The sequence below is a fragment of the Pinus tabuliformis genome, chromosome 2_2, assembly GCF_031772625.1.
Source record: "Pinus tabuliformis cultivar Carrire ecotype Pingquan chromosome 2_2, CPIR1, whole genome shotgun sequence".
NCBI lineage: Eukaryota > Viridiplantae > Streptophyta > Pinopsida > Pinales > Pinaceae > Pinus > Pinus tabuliformis.
The window spans coordinates 56,668,338-56,692,848 of NC_142300.1; the positions used below are offsets into that span (position 1 = coordinate 56,668,338).

The 24,511-nt window shown below is 38.3% G+C and overlaps 1 protein-coding gene across 3 annotated transcripts in view; it reads left to right on the forward strand.

The window, feature by feature from the left end:
- Positions 1 to 11,969: 11,969 nt before the first annotated feature.
- The window catches only part of LOC149191461 (uncharacterized), a 311,627-nt gene continuing 299,085 nt past the window's right edge, over positions 11,970 to 24,511 (forward strand). The window contains exons 1-2 of one of the 3 annotated variants that reach the window (XM_089406243.1): positions 11,970 to 12,183; positions 12,230 to 12,308. In XM_089406243.1, the coding sequence (XP_089262369.1) occupies positions 12,230 to 12,308 (79 nt within the window). In that variant the 5' untranslated portion in view covers positions 11,970 to 12,183. Of the gene's footprint in view, positions 12,309 to 24,511 lie in introns of all 3 variants that reach the window. The other 2 variants (XM_089406241.1, XM_089406242.1) reach the window with 2 other exon arrangements.

Below are 24,511 nucleotides of genomic sequence, written 5' to 3' on the forward strand. Positions count from 1 at the left end.
ACAAGGTCTAAGGAAATATTAGACCTCATTCATTATGATGTGTGTGGGCCAATGTCTAACAAATCTCTTGGAGGCCATATTTATTATGTAACCTTCATTGATGATCATTTTAGAAAGACTTGGCTCTATCTTCTCAAGACAAAGGACAAAGTATTTGAAAATTTCAAGGAATTCAAATCTAAAGTGGATACCTTAACCAAAGGAAAGATAAAAACTTTGAGATCTGACAATCGTGGGGAATACACTTCAAAATAACTAATTTCATATTGTAAAGAAGCAGGTATTAAGAGGGAGCTCATTTTTTTCTACAATCCCGAGCATAATAGAGTTACAGAAAGGAAAAACAGAACAATTGAAGAGTGTATATAAACCATGATATTTGATTAACATCTACCGAAGTTCCTATGGGGAGAAGCAACAATTCCAACAAGATATATATATATATATATATATAAAAGAGAAGCCCTCGTAGAATTCATGATAATATGACACCAAAAGAAGCATTCATAGGAAGAAGCCATGTGTGGACCATCTCTGAATCTTTGGGTGTCCTGCATACATCCATGTTCCAAAAGTCAAGCGAAAGAAATTATATTCTACAAGCATAAAAGGAATCTTCGTTGGTTACAGTATTTATTCAAAACCATATCGAATCTACATCAAGGAAGGAATACAAATTGAAGTTAGAGGGATGTTATATTTAATGAAAATCATGCTTATAAAAGATCCAAGGATATTCCAATCAATTATGATGATGAATATATACCACTAAATAAAAAGAGAATCACGATAAGACAACTACAAATCAAGAAGAAGAAGAAGCAAGACCAAGTGAGCCTATTCAACCTGTAATTATTAGCGAAACAAAGAAGAGGCCAAATTGGTTAAAAGCTACACTTGAAGATGTCGAAGGACATGGAGCTACTAAAGGAACTTTTAGAGAAATAAAAATACCCAAGAGATATTCATGATATGCAACATATATGAAAAAATTGATAGAAATTGAACCAACTACATTTGAAGAAGTTGCTCATCAAGAAGAATGGAAGAAAGCGATGCAAGAAGAATATCAATCCATCATGAAGAATGGGGTTTAGGAAATCATTCCTAGACCAAGTGACAAATCGGTTTTCACCTCAAAATGGATTTACAAAATCAAACATGTTATTGATGGAAGCGTAGAAAAATACAAAGCTAGATTCATTGTAAGGGTTTTTTCACAAAAGGAAGGCATAGACTATGAAGAAATCTTTGCTCCTACTACCAGATATACTACAATAAGATATTTGGTTTCGCTAGTTGCTACTATGGGATGGAATATCCAGCAAATGGGTGTCAAAACAACATTTCTAAATGGAACCATTGATGAAGAAGTATACATTGAAAAACCGAAAGGTTTCGAAATAAATAGCAGAAATACACATGTTTGCAGACTCAAGAAAGCCCTATATGGCTTAAAGAAAGATCCTAGGGCATGATATGCAAGAATGGATGCATATATCTTAAGAATTGGGTTTGTCAAAAGTTTTGCAGATGCAAATATCTACATCAAGGTGGTGACAATGAACCAGTCATTATACTACTATATGTGGGTGATTTGTTTATTACAGGTGTGGAGCGCAAAATACAAGAATGCAAGAAAATATTGGCAGCTGAGTTCGAATTGAAATATATGGGACTTATGAAATATTACTTGGGTTTGGAAGTCTGGCAGAAACCCAAAAGGATGTATCGGGTCAAGGTAAATTCGTTATGATGGATTCAAAGCCTATGACTACTCCCATGATCACTAATATCAAGAAGTTGAGAAGCTTCGACTCTAGTCTCATCGATCCTACTACCTATCATAAGTTGGTGGGTTCTCTGATGTACTTGGTAAATACGAGACTTGATATATGTTTTTCTCTAAATGTTCTTAATCAATTTCAGTTGGAGCCTCGTCATGACCATTGGATAACTACCAAGCATATTTTGAGATATTTATGTGGCAATATGCATCACTGCTTGAAGTATAATGGAAAGGAAGTTAAGTTAACAGGTTTTAATGATTCCGATTGGGGTGGCAATGAGACCAATGGAAGAAGCACTACCGATGGATGTTCCAATTTGGGATCTGCAACTATTTCATGGTTGAGTAGAAAAAAGACACTATTGCATTAAGTAGTGCTAAAGAAGAATATGTTGTTGCATGTGAAGTGGGAAAGGAAGTTGTTTGGTTAAGAAATTTTTTATCAGATTTGTTTGGAAAGCCTTTGGATCCTAGAGTGATAAAATGTGATAATCAAAGAAACATCAATATGTCTAAAGACCCAGTATTCCATGCAAGGACAAAGAATATCAACAACAAGTATCACTACATTAGGAGCTTGGTACAAGATGGGGTCGTGAAGCTACAATATATAGGTGGCATTGGTCATGGAGCTCTGACCTTGGATAGACATCTAGATCCATAGGTTGGTGGCAAATCTTATAAGCCTGATGGTATCTAGATTAACTAAAGCTTGAGTCCCCTTAGTCCCACCCAAATAGATTACCCTAGTCATGTATCTAGTCCATAGCACTTAGTGTGCTAGGAGTCTTCGTAGTTCATTTTATTTTGAAATCTTCCATGTATTCTCATATGTATATAATTATGAATACCTCCCTAGTTAAGAGGGAGTGTTGAAGAATCTAACCAACTTCAATCTTCATAATTGTACTTGTCAAAAGAAAATTTATTATTAAAGAAAATGACTTATTAAAGCATGGTTTCATGCTTTTGTCAAAGTTTTCTAGGTCAAAGCCTCCATTGAAGGCTTCTAGGTTTTGTCTTGAGGCATTAGAGTCATTGTCATTTTTATTGGACCCTTCTTGGGCTTTTGTACCATGTAAAAATAATTATTTTTGAATCAAAAAGGTAATTTGTCACCTCCACACCAAGTCGGCCCTGTCCCGATGAAGTCGGCCTACATTAGGGCAATTCGACCCAATAGAAAGGTTATATAAGGAGAGGCAATTCGACCTATTTGACACACACACATACACACAAGGAGTTCGATCTACAAGAAAGAGAAGTAGAAAAAGAGTGCGAAGAAGTTGGAAAAGGAAAAAATTTGTTGGGAAGACCTAAATCAATTTTTTGGGCTATCTATCTCTCACACATGCGAAGATTCTGGGCAGTTGTTGGGGCTGAAAATCCGTGTCTACTACAAGTTTGAAATTCTGTTGTTAGGGGTCGAAGTTATGCTATTGGGAGGCTGAAATTCTAGACTGAAGCTGCTACTGGGAAGCTGTCACTTGGAGTATTTTGTCAAGATCATTTGTTGCAGGGAAGGGCTGATGTGGTGGTTGGAGGAGGTCTTTTTCTAGGTCTAAGAAATATGGAAGTGTCTCATCTTGATTTGAATCTACTGAAGGAAGAGTTTTTTACTGGGTTTTCCCCTTATAGGGGTTTTGCCCTGGCTGAGCGCCTACATCTTGTGTCTCTTGTTCTTGTGATCTTAATATACATATAATTTGGCAATTGCTTGATGAAAGATAAACAAATTAAGAAGTAAGATAAGCCAACATAACTCACAAGTAATTATTAAGAAAGAGAAATCAAACCCTAATTCACATACACATTGATTTCTCAACACATGACTCCCTATCTCTTCTCCTAGCTGTCTCTTGATCCCCATTTTATACTCATTATTTTGTGTTCATTACTGCAATCAACTGGTAGGTCTCATTTTTGGTCCCTCAACTACACCCTAGTTTAAATCAAATTGAATCTTAGATGGAGATCCTTGTGCTGGCTCTTGCCACATGGAGGTTCTCTCAAGAAACTAAATTACTCTGACTTAATTTATTATTCTTTATTTTCATTCACCAACCTCTTTTCTTAATGAAGTTAAACTATTCTAGGATTAATACTTCTAATTAACTCTATGTCCCTTCTCCCACCCCATTTGCTCATTAAAACCTTACATACTTTGGAGTTACTTTATATGCACATTATCTACCTAACATTTTCCAAACGTGGGAAGGGTAGAGTTCTCAATTGTTCTGGTCTTTTTATTTCTTCCTCTTCTCCTTTACTCCAAGGTTTACTCTTGATTTAGTTAACTTCGTTCTACAAACTCACTTACTACATTTTGTGAATTAGTATGATTTTCAAATATTCATTATATTTAAGCAGTTTCTTCTTGATGCCAAGGGTGCCTAGTCGGTTGTGCCCTTCAAGAACTTCCCTTCGAAGTTCCAAGGGTGCCACGCCAATCAGTTTTTTATTGATGCCAATGGTGCCAAGTCGGTCATGCCCTTCAATAACCTCCCTTTGAAGTTCCAAGGGTGCCATACTGCTTGCCCTTTAATCATCTAGTGACTAGAGAGGAAAAATTAGGTGCGACGATGAAGATTACTATCCTCTCTTATGTCGCCTTCTATAGTGAGACTAATGGTGTAGGGGATTAAGGAATCTGCCTTTATGCTTGACCCCCAGTAAAATCCTCGTGAACGACCCAATCTGGGGTCTGCCCCCATGACATCATGATCTTCAAGGTGAAGGTATCCCAACACCTTTCGACCCAATTCACGATGAGAGTGCTAGTGGGTGGAATCAGCGACACTATCCCACCCCTCCCATGAAGTTCCATCTATCTGTACAACCCCATCACCCATGTGTGAGTTGTTCAGCCAAGCAACTAACCTGTGTTGGCAGCCGACTAACATGTCATTAGAATTCACAACATAAATTTAAATTGAGCTTTACATTTTTTTTGAGATAATAGTATGCAAATTTAAATCAAACAAGAGGTTGTTGACTCGTAATATGCAAATGCATCTGGGTAATTTCCTAGCACTCTCAATGATCATCAGTAGTACTTGTACACAATATTAGTCACCAATATACTCGTGTGCTAACTCATCACCATGAAATAATCATCAACATCTTTGTTAACCATGAGCAAGAACTAATGTAAACAAACAATATAATGATTCCATTACATGATTATACATAGTCATAAAACACATCCATCACAACTATTATCATCATCACATCAAACTCGAAAATAATTATTATCACATCCACAAATAGTAAAAGTCAAATATTTGGATCCTTGACTTAAGGTCCTCAAAGAATAATGTGTGAACCCTAGGGCTATAACAAGGCTAATGTCATATCAGGCTCTGTTAACTAGAGTGGGGCACTACAACCTCTGTGTCTTGTTGAGGTTAGTCAGACAAGCCAAGTTCTTCAAATAAAATGTAATGTTTGCATACCACTTGTGACAATCCAATGAAGAATATAACACATTTACCTGATCACTTACCTCTGTTACTTTAGACCATCAATGTTGTCAAACCTTGGCCTCTGATTAATTTGATGGGCTTGATTTTGATGTCATATTCCTTGGTTTTGATGATCCAAATACCTCTAGTTCCAATGCATTCCTTGTGAACTAGGATGTCCTTAACCATAGGATGTTGAACATATGCTATCACTTTTACATTCCAAAAGTATTCTCGAAAATGTGCTAAGGAATTAACTAATGCATATGCATGTTTCTCCATTAATTCATCATTCAACTTAGAACCTTGAAAGGCTTTGTCCTTGAATGAGATAGGCTCCTCTCTTTTTTTCCTGTTTTTTCTATAACAAAATAAAATCCATAATATGATTAGAAGCAGATGAAAGAACTTGAAAATCCTTACCATAATATGGGCTTATCAGAGTATGTGCCTGACACATTAACCATTAGATTTCCTCAAAATCCCTTTTGCCTTCATCATTCTACTTCATGTTGTGCTCCTTTTTAAGCATGTCTGAGATGTGTCTCACAATTTTTGTTATTGTGGGAATGAAATGCCGCATAAAGCCAATTTTACCAACAAATGATTGCATTGCCTTTTTGTTTCAAGAAGCAGGATCTATAAAATGCCCTTTACATTATTTGAATCTATCTACACTCCTTCCTTGGAGACCATATGTCCCAACAATTTTCCTTCAACTACCCCAAACATTGATTCTTGGTGTTAAGCGATGTGCCTAATGAGCGACACCTATCAAAAGTATTTCTGATGTGAGTAACATGATCTTCCCAATTTCTTGAATAAATAGTCATGTCATCCTAGAATACTACTATGAGTTTAAATAAATAATAAAAAAGGGCATTATCCATAGCACATTAAATTTTTTCTCCAGTTTTTTTTTGTAAGCTTGGTAGGACTACATCTTCATCATGTCCAACTTCTCACCCCGATCAGGGGGATAGCACATGATTTGAACCCAAGACTTCTGGTTCGGTGAGACTTCATTTCCACGACCATTGCTAATTGAGCTATCCCAAGCGGACTTTCTCTAGTGTTTATTACCCAAATGGCATGCATCTATATGAAAATGTATCCCATGGAGTGGTAAAGACAATCTTATACCTATCCTCTTTAGCAACGAATACCTGATTGTAACCTAATTACTAGTCTAGCATGGACATCATACATACACCTATAACAACTTGGAGAACATGCTCCATGTTGGGCAAAGGATAATTATCTTCAATTGAAGCTAGATTAAAATTATGTATCATTACATATGCAAATCTCACCATTCTTTTTTGTTACTGAAACTACAATCATCACTCTATTGGAATAACGAATGGGAACAATGATATGTGCCTCCACCAACTTCTATATGTCCTTTCACATGATAGGAGCAACCTTTGAGTTCATGTATCTTTGTCTCTGTCTAAAAGGTTTAGCATCCTCTTTCAAAGGGATTGCATGCTTTATGTTTTTTTTGGTCATATGTCCTCAATTCATTGTAGGACCAAGCAAAATTGTTTTTGTATTCACACACTATTGTTTCAAGTCTCCTTTCTCCTACGATGTACATTGTTGGTTAATTTTAATCATGCACAGAGATTCATTTGAGCCAATGTTGATTTCTACCACTTTCTATTATGCACAAGGTTTATTAGTTCTCTTACAGGTATCAAAACTATCAAGCATTTTTTCTAAAGGAACCAATACCTTGGGAATATTTTTTTTCTCTCAACTAAATGTAAGGTACTATTCCATATTCTTTAACTTCATTTATTATATAACGGATGAATTCATTGGAACAACTTAAAAATTTGAAAATATGATGTTTGTTCCTAAAATCTTGCCATTGTCCAACATTATTTGAACTTATAGGTTGGAGAATTACCTCTACAACATACCTAGTGTATGGTGTTGGTATGCATGGCCTAAAAGCTACACCAGAGGAAGCCATGTGATCTACCATTGCGTTCAATGTCCTTGGTATATCAATGATAGTAAATGGATTAAAACTTTCGATCTCATCTCACATTGCATTTTTGTACTGCTTCAATCTTGGATTTTTAGCATCATATTCATCTCTTACTTTGTTTACTATTAAATCATAATCCCCCAAAACTTTCAAAAGAATGATTCCCATTTTCCTTTCTCTCCTAATCTCAATACCAAAGGGTCATAGTTTGCAACATTATTTATGAATAAATTTCAATACAAAATGAAAAATGAGATTCAATACTTGAAGAGGAGATGAAATACACCCCTACTCCAACACCCACACTGATTTGGGCTCCACCAAAATACATGGTCCACAAACCTTCTGTAAGATCTACATCTAGTGAGACTATTAGTTCTTGATTATCCATGATCATATAGGCACCCAGATCTGGGTTTGGAATTTGTGTGTATAATGGATCACAATCTAACTGTTTAGGATCTTCCACGTGGTGTAGCTTCTCTTACTCATGGAAAAATATGGTTGTGACTCTATGAGAAATGGGAATGTTGGCATGTGACCAATCCATTTGAATGCTTCCTCTAGCTCGTGCAACCCATTTTATGGATAACAAATGCCCCTCTTAACTAGGCAATTGATTATTTCAATATCCATAGTTATAATTTTTTCTGGGCTTTCTTGTAAGTACACTTCCAAATTTTTTATCACCCCACACACTTGCACTTCACACAAGTCCATTGCTTGGACAAACCTGTAAGGTTTAGTTATTTTGAGACCCAATTCATTCATAATTTCTATCATCATGACATTAGTTGATTCCCCATAATCAAGCATATGGTTGTCAAAAACTAGATGATTTACCATTAATGAAATATAAAAAGTTGGGGATCTTCATTTGCCTTATTAATACCTATATATACCCGAGGATGTTCCTCAACTATTTTAGCAGGATCTCCCTAATTTGCAAACATGTTAATAAATTCCCTTTGACCTACCATGGAAATTATATCACATAGTGGGGCTGGGAATTTTATCTTTTCCAACTCACCCTCTAATGAGAATCCCATGAGATCATGGCAAACATGTATAACTATTTGTTGATTTTCTCTCTTCATAAATGGATTGCCACCATGCATGTAGCTTTAACCTCATCTTCCTATCGTCTAGCAACACTCATTTAATTTTCAAACGCACCCTTATAGTTGGCTTCATGTTTGATCTACATGTACCAAATTTATCATCATCTAATTGAAAACACACCATTTGGACTTACCATTTTACTTTACGCAATTTGGAAAGCTTGTTGGATACCTTCCTCTATCTCTAAAAACATAATTAGAGAATCTTCTTATTGTCTTGAAATTTTTGCTTGTTTTGAGGCAAATATGTATATTGTTCTGCCAATAACTACACACCCCTCCTTATTGTAAGAGATATTACATGCTCTACAATAATGGGTAGGAACAAGGTAATCCACAAAATTGTTATAACTGGAATTGGTACAAGAGCTTTCTATGTGTCCGACTTTTTTCCATATTGAAGTGACTTCTTATTTTTGTATTGCTTTTGATTCGCATGTATATCTTGTTGGATTTGTTGGCTCTTCATGTATTTCTCAAGCTTTACCATTTTGTTACTCAAATTACTCTTTAGATCAACAATTTTAGCCAATACCTCTTCACTGGTAGGCCCTTTCTCTTTTTTGAGTTTGAGAGAATCTTTAGGGGGTCGTTCTTGATTTCTTAATTCTTGAGGATAAAAAGGGTGCAACAAAGGGGTTGGGACATGTCTTGCAACGTTGATATTCCCTTTTACCTTAATTGCTGCAATAATAAAAATGCCCTATTTAGGTGACTCCTTCATCTTGAGTAAGAAACCAAACAATCCAACACCATCAAATGCTCCGAGATAATAAAGAAAAGCACCATCAATGTTAGGTCTCATGCATTATGGAATTATTTAAGTTTTAAAAAAATTATTAAATTCAGATATTGTATCATTCTAATCTCTATAAAGGGAAAAAAATGCATCAAGTTGAAAAGAAGAATCATGTTTTTTTGAGCAAACTTTTCAGTGAGTTGTCTCAGAAAATAATCCCATCCATCAATGGAATGGGCTAGAAGGGCCTTATACTAAGTTCGTGCATTTCCTTTTTGAGTATGCACAAACATTTTCATAACAATGTCTTACTGTTCTATTTCCAATTCATTAATGAATTTGTGGAATGTGTTGAGATGATCCTTGATTGTCACAACATTGCTCCTTGTAAATTTTGACAACTTTTCCCTATAATTAGATGTAGGCAATGCATGTGGTTGCCCATGGATCTGTGCAAAATATAAAGGAACATAAACTATTGATGCAAAATGAACAACCTGACTAACGACCGCCATATTATTACTACAATTAGAAATTAATGGAACTGAAAGTGCAGACAAAGAGAGGAACTTACCGACATAGATGAATTAGTCAAGTGTGGACTTAACACAATATTAATTAGGGAAATAGGGAATACCACTTGTGAATTGGATATTGCAACAATACCAATAGTTAATGTTGATGGGATCCTAACTATAGGTTTTGGTCAATCTTTCAATAAAATCTATAGATTATCAAGAACTTCAAATGTACTATGTGATGGATCAAACCAAGGTGACTTTGTTCGATGATCTAGACTAAAATGATACATATCAACACAATGGAGTCACCAGACAAGTTTTAAAATAAATAAAATGTGAATACTCACCAAATTTGTTGTTTGGATTTCTTAGGATTAATGACAAAATTCCCTGGCAACGACGTCGATTTGCTTGCACCCGAAACTACACCTCGAAATGGCACCAATTTAAATCAAATTGATGAATTTTAGCTGCAAACTTTAGAAAAAATCTATCTTATACAATCACTACAAATCATCCCCTCCTTTTTGACTAGTGCATGCTGGTCAAAGGGGGGTGTCTCTGGATTGTTGTATCTTGACCTTCAAATCTACAAGTTTAAAACCAATTAACAAACATAAAATATGTTTTGAGAGCCACAAACTGGCCTTGAAACAATTTAGAACTAGATGAAATTACTGGAATAGTTTTTCTTTAAAGAAACCATTGATAAGAATGTGAGTGGATAATGAGAAAGAAAGTGCCTATAAATGATTAAAGAATCAAAACACATCACAAAGAACAATGTTTTTGTATTTGCAATTAAAACATTGAAGACGAACAAGATATAAATCAAGCAAAATACATCTTTATTTTGTATTAATCAAAGAGTTGGTTGCTCTACAAAGATCAAACACAAAACCAATCTGTTGACAAATCCTTGTTGGATGAGAAAACTTGTTAGAAATGTGTGTGTGTGTGTGTGTGAGAGAGAGAGAGAGAGAGAGAGAGAGAGATGTTGTAACATGTTGCCACTTTGCTAGGAAAATCACCTTTTGGAATGAAGCATTTCCTCCCTTTTATCATGACCTTGATGATACGTTCTAGGCAAGCTTGTGTTAATCTCATTCGAGTTGTAGAAGAAAGCTAGGAGTGGAGTGGAGTGAATAGGAGAGAGAGAGAGGTACTTTGGATAAATGAATGAAGATTGAACTCAAAGGAGAAGTGAGGTCGAACTAGTTAAGAATGAGTTATCACGAGTGAGGTGTCGAGAAGTGGAGTGATAAGGTGAGTTATGAGAGAGGGAAGATGAGTTAGCACAAAAGGAGGGTGAGTTAAGTGCATACGCTTCAATCAACTTGGAATGCTACCTAATTAATTGAGTGAATCTTGCTTGGGATTATCACCAACTGCCACCTCACCTTCTAATTGATGCATGCACTCTAATTATTTCAATTTAACATGCATGCGTCCAAATCACACTAACACATGTGCACACCTCATGATGCCAAATGTCATTCCCTAAAGCAATCATGCGTCACCATAGAAGGCTGCCACGTGTCACATTTTGGGTTTCCATGTGTCACTCATGTCTTGTAGCTATTAAAACTAGAAGCTCTCTGAATGCCCCCCGATATTATACTCATTAGACTCAATTTTTCGAGGGGAATCCAGAGGTGCATTCAAAATTGACAAGCAAGTACCCATGCTTCATTTTGTTGAAACAATTCTCTCTATCTATATATCCAATCTCTAGAAAAAGATAAGAACAATCAAATGACTTTGTACCTGAAACTTCATAATGCAAAAAAGCCTCGACTCATATACCAATGACTGAAATCCATCACTTATCACCAATAAAATAATGCAAACTGCCCTTTAATATTCTAAATTTCGTAAAAAATATATTTAAAGTTCATAAGAAAATCCTTAATCCTTCACTCCCTTTTCAATCAATGTAATATACAATTGAAATAAAATTATGGTTCACATATCATGAAAAAACACTAACAAAAATGTAATTATTAATTATTAAAAAAAATTAGACACTAACCAAAATCTAACTAAACAACATTGACCAAAATTTAACTAAACATTTTTTTAGAAATTAGAAATTTAAATTTAATTAAATAAATTCAACGCCATTTAATACTCCCATGTAATTAAATAATATAATATTAACCATATATCATTTTAAAAACTAAATATTTCAATATCCTTTATGTTATTCCAAACCATTTAAAAAACAAATAGGTAATAGATTTACAGTACCCTCTAAATTTACCATTTAAAATTACAAATATTGCAAAGCTATAGCATGTCAAGCGATACAAATCATATAAAAATCAAAATTAGAATAAACTATACAAAAATCAAATTAGAAGACCCAAAACCAGTCCACCAAAACGGCTGGGTACCTTTCTTACTAATTCAAACATTTCACTCTCGTCTGATTTCTCGCATGAATTCAGCTTCCGCTTCAGAGGAGGGTCAGCCAACTCCATCAAAGATATATATCCTGTAATTACTCTCAGAAGAAGATAATAAGAAATTCGAGTTCAATCAGATTTGAAATTGGAATCGAAGTTCCATCACTTCCTCACTGAAAATCAAAGAAATGGGTACGATTGGAAACGCCATGGACTCTATCAGATCTATTCACCTCAGACAGGTGACCATGCAAGCAATTAGCCTTGGTATGTATATCATCACCACTACTGTTGCTGATCCCCACACCTGAATTTAGTTTATTTATGCTTAGATTATTAATGGGTTGCATATGTTGTCATAAGCCGAAATACAGGAATAGTGGGTGCTCTCCAAATTAATCCCAGTGGGCATACTAAAAAAAATTTAGTCTGATATATAACAAGTCATCGAGATCCACCCTTAGGAACAAGGGAATAATTGATCATAAACTGCAAATCAAGTCTTTTGGGTATTGATTCTACCTGGCTATCAACATTACCCAACTGCTTCCTGTACCATCTCTCCATGATTTATACTGATAGTGGTCATTCTTGGGAAACCGCATAACTAACCTAAAATTCAAATTTGATTCACGGAAAACAAAAAAGGAGGTTGAAGGGAAAAAAATCCTATACATGGAAAACCACAAGTGAAGCTATGTTCCTGCTGTATCGAATATCACATGCATCCCTGCTACAGAATGAAGGCTGTTTTCTGTGTCGCAGATGAAGAGAATGGTGTCCACTAGAAAGTATCGGTGACACACAAGTTGACCGCAACGTCCTAGTTTCAAACATCGTCAAGAAAAGAAAACCACAAAAGGATTGCTAAATTCAGGTAAGTAAGAAAATGATTTACAGTCATTTTCATAACTTTCACAGATTTCTTGGCCTGTGGTCAGAGAGTATGACACCATATACCAGTATTAAGAAAAGAAAGATGTCTACAGTGAGGGGAATAGAAAACAAGAAAGAAATATGCTGTTTTGTCCGATTCCACCCTTTTTGCTACTACTGGAGGATATATGATAGTACAGTCAAAATGCAAGAACGTATTTGTTTTTTTTTTTCTTTAGTGTAACTAGGCTGAGCCCAGTCCGGGGCCAGCCCATTTATTGGATGGAAGAAGAACGGTCAACCCACAGTGGGATGCTATCACTAGGATTGTGCGAGCCTGGACGCCCCTTGGGATAGTTTAATTCCCTAAAGTGGTTTCTATCCTCAGCCCTCCTAATGAAGTTTGAAACTGAGACCTGGTGGGGACTATACCCCATTCCAACCAACTGATATACACCTCATGGGTTAATGCAAAAACTTATTTTAACTAGAGAAGAAAAACATAACCACTAGGGCAACCATAGAAAACAAAGGCTTATCAGCATTATCCTTCTTGCCCCATCCATTGGATGGCATATGTGCATCCACTACATGAGACTCCAGAATCCCGACGGTCACTCTTATCATTTTTCACTCTGGAAGGGAGAACCAAGGAAACGATGGAATACTTGTCAGACTTGGTGGAAGATCTGGTCTTATGAAAACCTCTGCAACCACTGTATGGACCTGTTTCTCATTGAGAATCCATTCAATCCAGGGCTGTAAGATATGTAGATGTTAAGATGGATTAATGTTTACCTATGCATGGTCCAAAAGGAGGAAACTATACTAAGCTGGCCAGTTAAAATCTTGACCATAAAAGAAGGTAAAAATTACCTGACAATGATGCATACGTTCTTCAAGAAACTTCCAAGGAATTTGTACACAGAGTGCTCGTGTACCTACGGGAAAATTGCTAAGAAGATTCTGCGGTAAATAATTATCTTTAAGAATTCCTCAAGAATCACTTTTTCAGAAAATTTGGTCCCAAATATAATCTTAGGGATGAAGTTGCACCCATAGCTGCATGAATGTTTATAACTGAAGTCTTAAGACATTATTTCGGTTAGAATAAGTAGCGTTCATCTGAGATGGTTGCCTTATTTGCCAAAATAAGAAAAACATTTTAAAATTGGTAGCATGCTTATGCAAGAGAGGCTAAGCACAATCTGAAAATAAGATAGAGAATTTTCAGTTAGATCTATTTTTGTTTGAATATCTATCCTTATCTTCAGCAACCAATTTTGAAACAAATTTTGTATTATAAGTACCTGTTGTTGATCAATATAAATTCAATGATTTGTGTGCAGGCTTTTCCTTCTCTTGTGTTCAATGTCTTGTATGTGCGCTTTAAAATCTGATATTGTATTGAAGTAGTAAGTGATTATGAGCCCTCAAAAAGTCAAATTTCAACTGGGTGGTTGTGGTCTATTACCGCAAAATCTAGCAGGCCTAGTGCAAAGTCTCACTAGACAATCTAGGTCCTATGGCAACAAAGAGATCAGCCACCACGGTCACCCCAGCCTTTCTCCTGCTGTTTTGTGGTTGAATGTTAACCCCACAATGGAGGCTTCCCTGGCAAGACTTAGAGGTTAGATGACTAGGGTTCCAAGCCAAATGGCTTGCTAAAGAGCTTGCAGATAAATCACCCAAAAATATCTTCAGTAAAGGAAGGTTCGAGGGTGATAAGAGTCTAATGGTTATGGGAGAAGGTAGCAGTAAAGCCTTAGAGGTCAAGATAAGAGCTACAAATGTTCAAGCACACTTTCCACCAACCCCAACAAATTGAAGAAAAACTTTTACAAGCTAGGGTTTTTATGACATGTCAATTTACAACATGCAAAGCCATATAACAACCAAGAAATAGCCTCTAAATGATGAGATCAACAAAGGATTGAAGGCTATTAAAGAGGTAAGCAAGGGATAGGTCAACTTTAGGTTTTTAATGGCTAAAAATGCATAAAACAACACATAAACCCTAGATGTCAGACCTAAATTTGGGGTAAAAACATGCAATAAATGCTAGATTTTTATTTCCAAATATTAATAAATTCAATTCACACCTAAATGACAATAACATGTAGGAACAAAAATGCTATTAAATGCAAATTTAGACCAAACCTAACCCTAGTTACCAAGGAATAAAGAAAACTGAGAAATTTTAAAGGTGATTCCACAACTAGACTAGTGCTTCTATTCAGTTGGGCAATGGAGTCAATTAGGGCGAGGTCAATGATGGAAGGACTTGGATAGAGAGGGTGGAAGCCTAATTTGCTTCTCTTAGAAACCCTAGCAACTTCTTTCATAGGAGATTTAAGGTCAAAAGATGCATGAAAACAAGTTCCTTTAATGGATTCTTGAATGACAAATTTTGCATAATCACATAGAAACAAGAGTTAATGAAAGATATTGCACTTTTTAATATGGCATGAGATAAACCCTAATTTCAGAGAATAACATGCAAAATATAACGAGATAATATTAAACTTACACAATGTTGGAAAATAAAAAAGGCATAAATATTTTCTTTATGTTGATAATTACTTGTGAGATTCTTATGTTCTTATTAACTTTCTTGTGTTCTTTTATCTTAGTTCATCAAGCAATTACCAATAACCATAATACGATAATCAAAGGCACCAGATCTAGGCAGACAACCAGGGCAAAACCCCTATCTAGGGGAAAACCCAATCAACAACTCTTCCTTTAATAGTTTCATGAGATGATCCAAGACTCCTGACCTAGACACAAATTTCCTCCAATCACCAAGTCAACCCTTCCTTTCTTCTGCAAATGGTAGTCTTCCAGCAACAACTTCGACCTAACACTTCGATCTAGTAGCAACAAACTTTCGACTTCCCCAACAACAAAACTTCGACCTAGTAGCACAACTTCGACCTTCCTAGCAGCATAACTTTGATCCAACAAATCTAGAACTTCGACCTTCCCAGCAGCAGAATTTCGACCCAGGAAATCCAGAACTTCGACCTTCCCAGTAGCATAATTTCGACCTAGTAAATATCCTAGTAAATCCACACGTGTGAGAGAGCGACAAACCCATAAACTCTGATCTTCCTATTCCAGCAAATCTCCTCCTTCCTCTGCAACTTCGCACTTTTTCTGCCTCCTCTTGGATATCAAACTTGTGTGAGATATGCTCCAAGTGAATAGAATTGCTCTTCTAGATATACCCTTTTCTAGTGTTCGAATTACCCTCATGTAGGCCAACTTGATCTGGTAAGGGCTGACTTGGTGTGGAGGTGACAAATGACTTATTTTACTCAATATTAATTCTTTTTACATGATTCAAAAGCCCAAGAAGGGTCTCTTTAAATGGACAATAACTCTAATGACTCAAGACAAAACCTAGAAGTCCTCAATGGGGACTTTGACCCAAAACATGATGACCCAAGCATGAAATCTATGCTTTAATAAGTCATAACAATAATAATAATTTTTTTTTTTCTTTCTTTTGATAAATACATTATGACTCAAGTACAATTATGAAGACCAAACCTAGTTACATTCTTCAACACTCCCTCTTAACTGGGGAGGTATTCATACATATATATACAAGTACATGGAAGATTTCAAAACACATGAACCATGAAGAGTTTATGCACTCACAGTGCCATGGACTAGATTCCTGACCAAGGCAATCTATTCGGGTGGGACTAAGATGGACTAAATCTTTCAGCTTCTCTAGGTACCATTAGGCTTACTTGCTAACCATCAACCCAGGGAACTAGGTGCGTAATGCAAAGTCAGAGCTCTATCACCAACGCCACCCTCCCTACTACTTCGGGAACTAGACATCAACACATATGCCGACTAGATGTCCTCCCAGGCATTTTACACACATAATGCCTCAATGCATCAAATCTCTCTCGATCAAACAGATCGGTAAAATCAAGCATGCTTCCAAAACTTCGAGAGATTTACCTGAACAATCACAACCCCAATCAGTAACAAACTTTCAAATAACATAAGTAAACACAAATCTTCAGGGTTTTTCAATCATCTTGATGTTGCTTCACAATTTATTATAGTAGGACTTAGAGGCTTCCAAACAAAACTTGACATAAGTTTCCTCAATCATATAGCTCCCTTTCCTACTTCTCATGCAACAACATTTTCTACAACTGAATCCTGCTTTCCTTCTTTTAGCAGTACCTCAATATACATTCTCCAATTTATTCTTCAAGGTATTCATCATGACTATAATATGCCTTCCCTCTCAACTTGGGAGATACACTCTTACTGTTGTCCAAGCTCCCTCTTAACTTAGGGAGATTAACTTCTTTCTATGACATCAGAGAATCTTTCATGGCTTCCATCCTTCTTATCAAAGTCGTCTTGATCATCACCATTCATATAATTTCCTTTATCATGCTTATCAACCAAATCAACTTTACTTACGAATATCTTCAACATCTTGAAGATTATGTACCTGCACAACTTAGATAGCAAGTACAACCAACTACATATATAGAAGCATAAACTTATGTTAGATTTTAAGCTTCTGTGGTAGTTTTTTGCAGTGGCATGATCCGGATTATCCACAGTTTCGTGCTTATTCTGTCGACGTTTCAAACCCCAAAGGGGGTCCATCATCAGGACTAAATCAGAAAGAATATGAATGAAAGCTTATTGAGAGAAGAGTCTTCTGAATACTAACTTCAAAAGCATAAACTTAACTATATCAGAATCATATAATAATTGAAGCATTGGAAAAGAGACACATACTTTTATACTTCAACTTCTTGCTAGGGTTTGTCATAAACCCTAGACTTCGTCATCAAGACTTTGAGCAACTCAATCAAGATAGCAATCTTCATTATATCTAGGGTCTCAATATTTCTTCCAAAGATATGACATACTCTACTATAATGTATTGCAAACCCTAGAAGCAATTCAAACAAGTATAGTTCTACAATGCATCCAACAACTTTAGAATTCATATGTTAGACTTCTACTAGAATTTAATGCAAACCCTAGATTTCATACATGAGACACTAAGCTTCAAAAGCCAATCACAACACAATCTAAGGTTTCAACAATATGACCAACCTTTTTGTAAACCCTAGATTTTATCATCACATCATATCCTAGAATATCAAACTTCTACTAGGGTTTAGTTACAAACCCCAAGACACAAATATCAATATATTTAAAGTCAAACATATAACGGGCTAGGGTTTTGATCAGACAGATAAGCATACACTTAGGGTTTCATACGTAGAACATCATCCTAGCTAAAATAAGGGTCTTTCTTATAAACCCTACCAAACCCTAAAGATCTAGGGTTTCAATACATAACACAACAAACCCTAAATTTCCAAAAACTCTAAAGGTCTAAGATTTCAACACAAACATTATCATCCAACCCTAAAGAATTAGGGTTTCAATACTAAGACTCCAAACATGACATTACCATCAAAACCACAAATATCAAAATAATAGTATTTTTCTAGATTTCATTAGTAACCCTAAGTAGACTAGGGATTTCACATTAGCATTGACATACCCTTATGTTAGGGTTTTATATAGAACCTTTTAGGGTTCCACAAACATAATGATTTTAATGAGGGTAGATTTAATCTAATGATTAATCACCCAAATAAGAATCTTTAAGATTCAAAGGTCCTAGACATAACACTTGTTTGCAATGTCAAGTGGATTTAAATGAATATACTTTTATCAGGAAGAGAACAAAACTTATGATCTAAAACATACCTTTGAGTTGTTTTCTAGACAAACCTTATAGGACATCAATTTCAATGTTTTGTCTTGTGAGATCTTCTCCATAGCCCTTGAGCATATCAGCAAGCTTATCCTAAACAAGGAAAATATATAAAAAAATGTTATTAGCATCTAGTATAAACACATCTAAATAAGAAAAGGAAAAGCAAATGTGAAAGATAATACAAAGAATAAGATACTTATCTTTGGAAACATGGTGAGGGCTCCCTCTTAATCCAATCTCGAGGGATACCTATAACTTTTTTTTTTCTTTCCTGAATATGGCTACTTCTATATTAATACAAAAATATAGTACAACGAGGTCATGGCCTCTTGAAAGCGAGCCTGGAGGACTGGCATGTTTGCAAGCATAACTTATAAGTGATCAGAGAAAAACTAGCTGAGTGTTGCCTTGAAGAACTGCCAAGACCCTGACCATAACTTGAGCAAAAAAACAAAAAGAAACCCCGTTGTTTTACATGGAAATTGAACAGGGGCCTTGTGACAACAGTTACTGGAAGAACCAGACCATAACTAATAAACCGAAAGACACCACTTGAAACATAAGTCTGAATACTAACTTCAAAAGCAGCAGAGTCTGGAGACAAGGCTAGAGACCAGAGGCTGGCAGAGTGCCTCCTTCGCGGTGGAGAAAGGCTATTGGGACGGAAGCACTTGTCGCCACTGTAAGTCAGGTGAAAAGTAACAAACCTCGAGCGCACAGAAATTCCAAAAAACCAAAGAGCACCGTCCTGATTAATCACCATGGGAGGAATCAGGCTGTTCTTCGACTATGCGGCAGCCAAACTGGTAATCATCTTCGTCCTCAGAGGGGTGGCCCTCTCTGCAAGTAGATGCGCTCGGGCCTGCTTGATCTTTCAGGATTTGGGCAGCTGTGCTTTTGCCTGAGCCTGAAGCTTTGCTCGGCTCATAGTTCATCTGGACTGTGCCAAGTCTATCATCCGCCGGCTTTTCCGTCGTCGCCCCAAGGGAACCTACAACCTGTCCAGCATTGATTTCCTTGAGCTCTATGGTAACAGAGGCTATGAAGGAGAGATTGCCGTGACTGCAGGGGAACTGAAGCTGAGCGGAGTTAGTGTTGAGGGAGCTCGCTTCCGCATTATGCAGCCCTCTGCCCCTGCCCCGTCCACTTCTTGTAGCTGGATAACGATCCATGCTGAAATCCGAACAGAATGTCGAAGAATCCGTTGTAGAGGAGGATACCTGGCGGCCTGTTCGCCCCCTGGAGCTGCCCCTCCTACTGCTCATCCTCTGACGTAGTTTCGGCATATCCAACAGACCAGGTTGTTCCGGGCAGCTTGAGAGACTAGGGAGGCAGGAAAGGTTTAGCGCAGGCTTGGCCTTAGTATCCAGAAGGCCGAAATGAAGAGCGGAGACTAAGAGGCTGGCAAGATTGCAGATGAGGCAGGGAGGGATCTGTAGGCGCAGCCAACAGTTCGCCCCAAGAGCCAGGACCCAGAGAATCCCTGGAATGGATTGAGGACGAACCTCCGCTGCAGCAAAGGAGGGAATTGAGCGAAGAGGGGAAACGCAAATGCCGCCAGTGGAGGGCGCCATGTTAAGGAGATAAACCGGAGAAGAAGGAGAGTCAGGCTGCATTAATGCGGCATAAATCATGTAAGCAGGGGAATTAAAAGCAGGTGCTGTGGGAGATGGAATGGCGGTTGAGAGGAGCCACGCGCCCCCCCAAGCAGCTGTCCACGCGCACGAACCAGTACCCTGATCAGACACCCGGATCCGGGAGGGATAGATCTTGGTGCACCAGGAGTGTGTAGTCTTCTTTGAGTTGTGTATCATTGGAACTGTTCAAAGGACCAGAGAAGAATGGGAGCTGCTGATCAACCCCTTGATTAGCCAGTCTGTCTGCTACCTTATTAGCTGTTCGCCGAATGTGCCTGAAGGTAATGCTGCGAGGAGTTTTGAGCCATTCTTCAATTTGTTCCAGTCTACTTAGAAGCCTCCAGCTCGAGGCGATCTTAGCAGCTGAGGATCCTGATTGTATCTGGATAGCGGCCTCTATTAGGATCTGTGAATCCCCTTCTACTTCTAGAGGGAGCAAGTTTTCTGATTCTGCAATACATAGACCTTGCCATAAGCTCTCAAGCTCTACAGCGTTGTTGGTGTCCCTGCCCAGCGATCCATGATAAATTTGCATAACAGCGCCTTCCGAATTCCTGAAGATGCCTCCATATCCAGCTGGTCCAGGATTGCCTTTAGCCGCTCCATCAAAGTTCAGCTTGTAAGGATGGATGGCAGGAGGAGACCAAACATGAGCCGACTCAGAGTGAATAGCATTGTTGGACTTGATCTGGTCTCCAGAGGTGATTTCTAGGTTCCAGTTAGCTAGAATGAGTCGTTCCTGGGGTAAGACTAGCATATCTGAGTCTTGCCATTGTCTGAGAGCTAGAGATTCTTTGAGATTCTACCTGAGGAGGGACCAAAGGGTGTCAAGAGGCGAACTGTGATTTTTGAAGATCCTATTATTTCTTTCTTTCCAGATGATCCAGTAGATAAAGCCCGGAAGAAGGCTCCAGAGGGCGTTAAGTAAAGAACTTTGGAAAGGATTCCGCGGCCAGTTCCTGATGGTGTTGACAATGTCTCCCTCTCGTCTACCTGTTCTTCTGTTACATCTTGCGGTTCTCTCCCACATTTGAGCTGCGAATGGGCAAGTATCCAAGAGATGTTTGATATTCTCGGAATGGAGATTGCAGTTGGGGCATCTTGAAGGCCCAATGAATCCTCGCTTTTGAAGGTTATCCCATGTGAGGATCCGTTGTTTGCTAAGAAGCCAAAGAAAGGTGGAGACCTTGGGCCAGTTGTGTGATTGCCAGACTTGGTCCCATAATTGATCTTTGTTTTGCTGCAAAGGTTGATAAAGAATTTGATATGCTTCCTTGGTTGTGAACATGCCTTTGGTAGTGTATCCCCATCTCAAGCGATCCTGCTGATCAGAAAATTTGATTTTCCTAAATTTGAGCTCTTGGTCAATCTCGTCATAAGTTTCCTCCTGCCAGTTGGCCTGCCATGAGTTTGCCGGTCTCCAAAGTTGAAAACCTTGGGGAGATTGCTGCTGCCAGTAATGATAGACCTGAAGTTGCTCATTCTGCTGCATGGTGTCTTGCCACTTGGGTTTGTGAAAGAGAGAGGCAAGTTTGGGGAGTTGTTGCCAGGAATCGACCCAAAATCTTGCAGTTGTACCTGAGTGGATTTCCCAGAAGCTGTGCGCTTGAATGAAGGCGCTATGTATCTTGGCAGCATTCCAAATCTGCGAGCCAGGGGTGGTTGAACTGAATCTGATTAGCTCCTCCTGAGGACTACCTGGGGCATATTTGGCATGCCAAAGTCGACCCCAAGGAGTATGCGGTTTTGAGATCCAATTCCACCATATGTGCGCACCCATGATGTTGTTGTTGTGGAGAGGATCCCTCAGACCTATCCCCCCAGCTGATTTTGGAAGACAGACCTCCGTCCATTTGACCAGTGCCCATTTTCTGTTATGGCCAGAGGAGCCCCAAAGAAAGTTTCTTTGTAGATTGCGGAGACTCTTGAGTACCCATTTCGGGGCAGCCAATATTGAGAACAAATACAGAGGCATGGCTTGGAGAACAGATTTAATGAGGATAATCCTGCTTGCAATATTGAGAGAGCGATAGGTCCAGGAGGAGAGCCTATTTTCTAAGTTGTCTAGAAGAGTCCTCCAGGAAGCATGTTTGATAGCAGAATCAAACAGGGGAGCTCCCAAATATTTTGAAGGAAGCTTGGCTATCGAGAAACCCAATATCCTGGCTATGTTCCTCTGAGTGAGAATGGGAGTATGGAAGAAAAAGAGCTGTGATTTGGAGGCGTTGATGGAGGTGCCAGAGGCTTCTGAAAAAAGATTGAGCAGGAATTTGAAGGCAGAGGCTTCTTGCACCGACGGGTGGCCAAAAAGCATATTGTCGTCGACAAACTGTTGGTGGGTGATGGGGGGTTGACCATGCAGCGAGATGCCCTTTAAAGAGTTGGAGATTGTGGCTGAATTGAGAAGGCGGCTTAGCCCTTCAGCCATGAGAACAAAAAGAAACGGAGAAAGAGGATCACCTTGACGGATGCCCCGAGAAGAATGAAATGGAGTAGAAGGGGAACCATTTATAAGGATGGAAAAGCTAGGGGAGGAAATGAGATTCATGATCCATCGCGTCCAGGTAGCATTAAAGCCGAATGCAAGTAAGATATGTTTAATATAAGTCCAGCTGAGCTTGTCGAATGCTTTGGAGAGATCTAGTTTAAGAATCATACCTGGTTTTTTCAGAATCTTGAGAGAGTGGATCACTTCGTGAGAGAGGATGATACCATCCAGTATCTGGCGCCCTTCTACATATCCTGTTTGTTCTGGCGAGATGAGGAGAGGGAGAAGAGGTTTGAGCCTGTTCGCCACGACTTTGGATATGAGCTTGTATATTACATTGCACAGTGCAATCGGCCTGTATTTTTCGGGAGTATTGGCTTCTTCCACTTTCGGAACGAGCGCTATAAAGGTCGTGTTTAGGGAAGGCAGGACCCAGTGCATCGATCTCGATTCTTCCACGAGCTCCCAGACCTCTTTTTTTATGTGCTCCCAGAAAGCATGAAAGAAGTTGGTTGTGAATCCGTCGGGGCCCGGCGCTTTGCCATCCTTGAGCTGAGCCATAGCGTCCTCCACTTCCTGCATAGTAATAGGCTGGAGAAGCCTCTTGTTGTGATCATCATTTATGATTTTAGGAATATGCTGTGCTATAGTTTGTATTGCTTGATTTCTGCAGCCTGGGGGTTCCCTAAGGATGTCCTGAAAGTAATCTTGGAATTCCTGTACCACCTCTTCATGCCTCTCCAGACGCTCCCCATGCTGATTGTTGATGAAAGCGATGTTGTTATGCATTCTTCTTTGAATGGTTGACCTGTGAAAGAATTTAGTATTTTTCTCCCCATCCTTAAGCCATCTAATCCTGGATTTTTGTCGCCAGAGAGTCTCTTCTTGCTGCCTGCGAGTTTCAATCTGGGTTAGGAGGGCCTGCTCCTGAAGTGCGTATTCCTCCGTTCTTCCCTCAGAAATGATACATTGTTGCAATGTGTTCATTTGCTGCTCCAACGCTTTCCGCTGATCAAAGATGTTGCCAAACTGAGTGCGATTCCAAGTTTTCAGCACTTGTTTAAGGTATTTTAGCTTTTGTTGAAATTGGAACATCTTGGCTCCTGCCGGGGGAATGAAGGATTTCCAGGCTTCGATGACCACTTCTTTGAAATTAGGATGTGAAAACCAGAAGGATTCGAAGCGAAAAGGTCTGTTGCTTTTAGTCTCTGGTCGCGACCACTGTAGCATGATGGGCCAATGATCCGAGCCCACTTGCGGCATGATGGAAGCATGGAAGTCTCCGCCCAGGTGAATGGCGTTATCCGACAAAAGGAATCGGTCCAATCTGGAAGCTATGTGCTGTGGTCCCCTTCGCTTATTAGTCCATGTATAGATACCATTTGATGTCTGGAGGTCCATTAGCTGATTTTTGTGAATAAAGTCTTTAAAGCCAATGCTATCCCCTTCCAGTTTTGCGCGTCCTCCTGATTTTTCCTCCAGCGCAGTGATGATGTTGAAGTCACCACCACTTATCCAAAGGGGATGGCTTCTGCTAGAGTTAAGGGCTGTAAGAGTGTGCAACAAATCCAGCTTTTTTTGCAGATCTTGAGGAAAATACACGTTAGTGAGAAGACCATGGATATTGGTCCCAATTAGATGGAAAGTAGTTTGAATGAAGAAGTGAGAGGCATGAAAATCTTGC